General features: G+C 32.7%; 1 protein-coding gene across 1 annotated transcript in view; it reads left to right on the forward strand.

The window, feature by feature from the left end:
- Positions 1-1,123: 1,123 nt before the first annotated feature.
- The window catches only part of Smp_140990 (hypothetical protein), a gene marked incomplete at both ends in the record, with an annotated part of 11,308 nt that continues 7,075 nt past the window's right edge, over positions 1,124-5,356 (forward strand). Inside the window, 3 exons of the mRNA XM_018791739.1 lie at positions 1,124-1,745; positions 1,902-2,942; positions 3,048-3,634. Of these exons, the coding sequence (XP_018645154.1) occupies positions 1,124-1,745; positions 1,902-2,942; positions 3,048-3,634 (2,250 nt within the window). The remainder of the gene's footprint in view (positions 1,746-1,901; positions 2,943-3,047; positions 3,635-5,356) is intronic.

Below are 5,356 nucleotides of genomic sequence, written 5' to 3' on the forward strand. Positions count from 1 at the left end.
AATCCTAAATCAAACAATGTCTTCTGACTGCCTTCAGCATAAAATTATACGTTACGAGAGACCGAACAATATTCTAAAACATTAGCTAACAGTTACTGCATATATTCGGGTGAAACTAGTAACGGTATTTAGGCGTTCATATCTTTACTTCAGTTTAAATCATTTGTACCAATCTATAGTGATTTATTTATCACATGGTGTTTGTACTAGACAATGATTCATACTATTTGTGATAGCTAGTGATATTACTCACTCACCCAAACTGAAGTAATTTGAATAGAGTTCGAACCTGAAAACTAATAATAGTAGGTATCATTACCAAGGTTTAACTTTGTAATTTTGAATAAACTGAGCATTCAATAAATTTTTATAAATAAATAATAAATTTGTAATATCCCAATGAATAGGAAAATCAAATTTTCTGAGGTTTCGTGATTCAGTGTAAGCCACTTCTTCAGAGAATAAATAACCAAATTAACATTAATAGTACAACGGAGCAACACGAATATTATGTCATATGATGATGGTGATGTTTCCATTCAATTAATGAAATATGAACTGCAAAATTCATAAACTGACACTCATTAAAATTCCATTTAAGTACGTTTTCTCACCTTCCGAAATACAAATAATAACTTCCTCAATTAATTGATAAGGTGTAGATAACATTCAATGACGTAGATTTACACTAATGTTGACACATGACTTTCTGTCTAACATTTGTTCTATAGTATTAAAAAAAATGTTTTTCTATATAAATGACATTTGAGCTAGTTAATAAAAATCAATTCTCTCAATCGGTCAGTATGTAACAGATTCAGGCTGATTAGAAAACTGATAAGACAGTTGCGATAGATCTATTGATGTCAATGATTATCGTTTTTAACAGTTGTATCCTAAAAGTTAGATTATTATTATCATTATCATTATTAGGATATGTTTACGGCTATCAATAATTGTATTTACCTCTAAATGAGTTTATCTCTTTTCTCTTTTTATTAAAAAAAATCCCTTCTTCACACTTCTCAATATTCAATGTATTACTTATGAATCCTGAACCAAACTAGATGCTGTATCATGTTTAGATTATTTAAAACGAAGAGAAGTATTCCTTTATAAAATGATGAATGATCCAAGTCATAAAGCAATGCTTTATTTTCTTGAGGTTCTTATGAATTCTGATAGTCCAATCACTGTTGATCAATTAGCAGAACGTTTTTCACACAAATCATTCAGTGTAGAAATGCGTGATGCATGCGGTGGTGGAAGCGCTGATGGTTTACGTGAATTCTTACAACGTTATCCTTCATTGTTCAATGTAAAACCGAATGGACAAGTGACATCAGTCACTATCGAACTACCTGGCTTAGATTCAAATTTCGGTGGTTCATCCGATCAAGAAAGTTGTTCAATAAAAGAAAGTGGTCATAAATCAATAAATGAAAATTTGTCCGACAGTTCTTCTTCATTACAAAATTTCCCTTACAATTTCGACTCAAATTACTCATCTAAAACATGTCCAATATCATGTGTGCAAAAAGAATATGCATATAGTCGATTTCAGTCTGGTCGGAAACCGAATCCTTCCAACACCAATACTAATAGTAATATTAATCATAATAGCATTAATAACAATAATCGATTGAATAGTACAAGTTGTTTATCATTAGTGTCTGATCAGTCGATTAGTTCATCCAATGGATCGTCAAACTTTGTAAAAAATTCATCTGATCATTCATTAGGACGTAAAAAGTCGTGGAATAACTACTCCAGTGGTGGCGTCGACACAACCAGTTACAAAAATGTTGCTAATACTACTACTAGTACTACCACAAACAATGATAATGATGATAATGAAGCACCACTTGGTTTATCCTCGAAAAATCCTCCAATATTACGAGCAAAACCTTCAAATGTTTACCAACCACCACAGTTACGTAATCTTGAACATGGAACCTCATCAGTGTTATCATCCAGTTGTGAATTATGCTCTTCTTCATCAAATGTCCCTACTACAATTAATAGTAGTGGTTGTAATGCTTTACTAAGTAATCATCATGAATTCTCTACGATGACTAATGGAACATGTATACATTGTCCATTGATAGAATTAACCTGTCACCATCATACACATCACTGTACAACTGCACATCATCATTCATCTTCAGCGCATTGTCATTGTACAACCTCTCCACTGACAGCGAATCCATCAGCTCCATTCTTTCACCATATACATGACCCTATTCATAAAATATCAACAGCACAAAATACATTACGATCTCCATCTATACTACTACCAAACTACTACAATTTACCAGTAATGGAGAAATTCATACTTGAAAGTGAAGCAGTACACTTTTTTCAACAGAAATTGATTAAACGAGAAGAACGTTGGATACCAATTAAAAGTTTAGCAGGACATTTATCGCAGGCTAGTCCAGAAGTTCGTGCTATAGTTGGTCCACAATTGGAATTTCGACGTTTTCTTTTGAAACATCCACATGTTTTCGAAGTGCAGGGAGATTTAGTTAGTGTAAAAGATCCATTCACTAGTGTTTTTGGGTTGAAAAGGTCTCACGATCGTTTATCAGCTATTCACTCAAGTCATTCGTCCTCAAATCTATATAATGCTACACAAACTTATCTACCACGTAATAAACCATATGAGAGAAACCCTCGGCCCAAATCACTTGTTTTACCGAATATGGTAAATTTTGGACATTTATCAAATGTATCCGACGGTATTGGTGGTTATTATACACCATCATCATCATCGTCGATTCAACGATCGACTGCTGGAAGCCGTCATCGCCGTTCAGCACATTTTCTAAATGATAATTCAACAAAATCTCCTCAGAATAAAACATTAACTGAGTCAGAGAGTATTAGTTCAGTGCCGGCAACACCTATCAATTCGAATCTTGTATCAGGCATCAGTAGCCGTGTGCAGACAGAAAGACTAGCTGTTGATAAATCAACTAATAGCATCAATAATAATAATAATAATATTGGTAATAGTGATGGTGTTAGTTCAACGTCAATGACAGCAGCAAATGATACATCTTCACTAACTAATTCATTACCTAGTGTTACATCAAACACAATGAATAGTATTAGTTTAACTATGTCTGCTAATGAATATCGGGCGATAATGTTTTTACGCAAAGTATTAGAAAAACATGGTGGTTCAGCTGGTCAATCTGGTTTAAGTCTACAAGATGTGATGCAGTTTTTATCTAATAAAGCATCTGAAACTGTTCAAACAACAATTGGTTGGACTAAAATTGAATTAGAAGAATTTTTAAGTCAACATAATCTATTTTTTGAATTAAAATCAATTAAAGCATCATTTGATAATGGAACAAATGACACTGATTGTTCACAAGTGAAACAATGTCAACAACAAAAACATCAACAATTATCTAATTCAAATATAGATTATATTAATGTATGTAATAAACGTTTAAATCGTATGATCAATATTATTATTACTGCATCAAAACCAATTGATTTCAATGGAGTACGTACATTGACAAATCGTTGTGGTAGAATATTTCATGTAGCTAAATTATGGGGAATTATTGATTTAGGTAAACATGAACATGTATTTTTTGATAAATCAATATTTCGTCATGTAGATGATTTACAAAAACATTTCAAAGTAAGTTTAATAATTAAATTTTTTTTTAAATATTTTTTCATTTTATTTAATCGACTGGCGGTTTTTGCAAAATTTCATGATGAACCTTAGTCAGTTAGACGAAGAATCTTTGAAAACCAAGGGATATGAGACGAGTATTTTCCTTAGGTCTAGATACAATCCCGAATGAAAAATGTAAAGTATGTTACTAGATTAAGCTCATTTCACCTGTACAATATGGAGTGTTCACTGAGGTACTTGAAGAACTAACCAAATTGATCGGCAATATTGATTAATCAAATACAATTGATCTAGACACTGGATAGTTCTTCTATTTATTCGTAAAATAAATGATCAAAACTATAACTTACAGATACAGTTTATAGAGTCAAAATATTAAAAGCACATCTGAGCTATTTTGTTGTTAGTTTACGTTCTACATGAATCAATTAACATACATTACTGACGGGCCCCAGATATATGAACGAGTGAAATGTCCGTTTATTATTGATATTTATTGGATTTAAAGGCCCGTAATGGACACGGTTTTTGAATGCTCGATATTATCCGTTAGTCTCAATTGCATATAATCAACTTTATACGCCTTTAAAAATCACTATTTATATATCATGATAGTAAGAGGGAATGACTTTAAGTGATCTTGAATATTACACACCTCTATTCGAGTAGTGAGTACACAAAATAGGTTAACTCATGAATCCTTCTCTAAAAGTTTAAGGGAACTTTAGTGGGTACATGGTTTATAAACTTTTGACTACCGGTCTCAAGCCCGGGTAAAAGAGGAGGGTTGGGCATGAGGTTAGCGACTCAAACTGGAAAGAACTGGAAAGGATTGCTCGGGACAGAGTGGGTTGGAGTATGCTGGTCAGTGGCCTATGCTCCATTGGGAGTAATAGGAGTAAGTTGTAAGTTGTATAACTTAAATGAGATTTTCACCCAATTACACATACATATTCATTCCTATTATTAGAATATACGTACAATAGATTGTATCATTTATACCTTTTATCGTATATTTTTTGGTTACACTAAACAATTATGTATTAGACTTATCAAAATAGTTTAAAAACATTGATAGATGAGATTATGAAAATGTGTAAACTTGTTATTTATGATAACAATAATCATTTATTCACAAGCATTATAAGCAAAAATGGATAGTGGCTAGCAGTAGAATCCAGTTTACGTGCATTTGGGACTTGTCAGCCAGACTGTACCTGGATCTCAGAGTTGATGTGTCACTCTAGGACTCCTAACTCAGTACCGTTCGCTTCAAACCCCATCGCGTTATCCATTCAGCTACTTAATCCTGATAGCCACTTGCTTGTGCAATAAGATAAAGAGACTGATCAGTTGATCAGTCCTAAACATCAATGAGAAGATTCGAACAAACAATACCAAATGAATTCAACTAATAAATTATATTCAATTATATATCATTTAATTAGTGATTAATTATTGTTTAATAGAATTATTAGATTACAATTTTATCAAACATTCCATAATTAAATGGAATAAACAAATGTTATATAGTTGAAATCATGAGTCAATTGAAGCTAGACCACCATAGAAAACCTGGAAGTACTGGACAGTCGTTTCGTCCTACTGTAGGACTCCTCAGTACGAGACCGATAGGTCCTGAGTTCGAATCTCGCGGGGTGGGATCGTGGATACGCACTACTAAGGAGTCCCACA

Source organism: Schistosoma mansoni, assembly GCF_000237925.1.
Source record: "Schistosoma mansoni, WGS project CABG00000000 data, chromosome 1 unplaced supercontig 0094, strain Puerto Rico, whole genome shotgun sequence".
NCBI classification, from domain to species: Eukaryota; Metazoa; Platyhelminthes; class Trematoda; order Strigeidida; family Schistosomatidae; genus Schistosoma; species Schistosoma mansoni.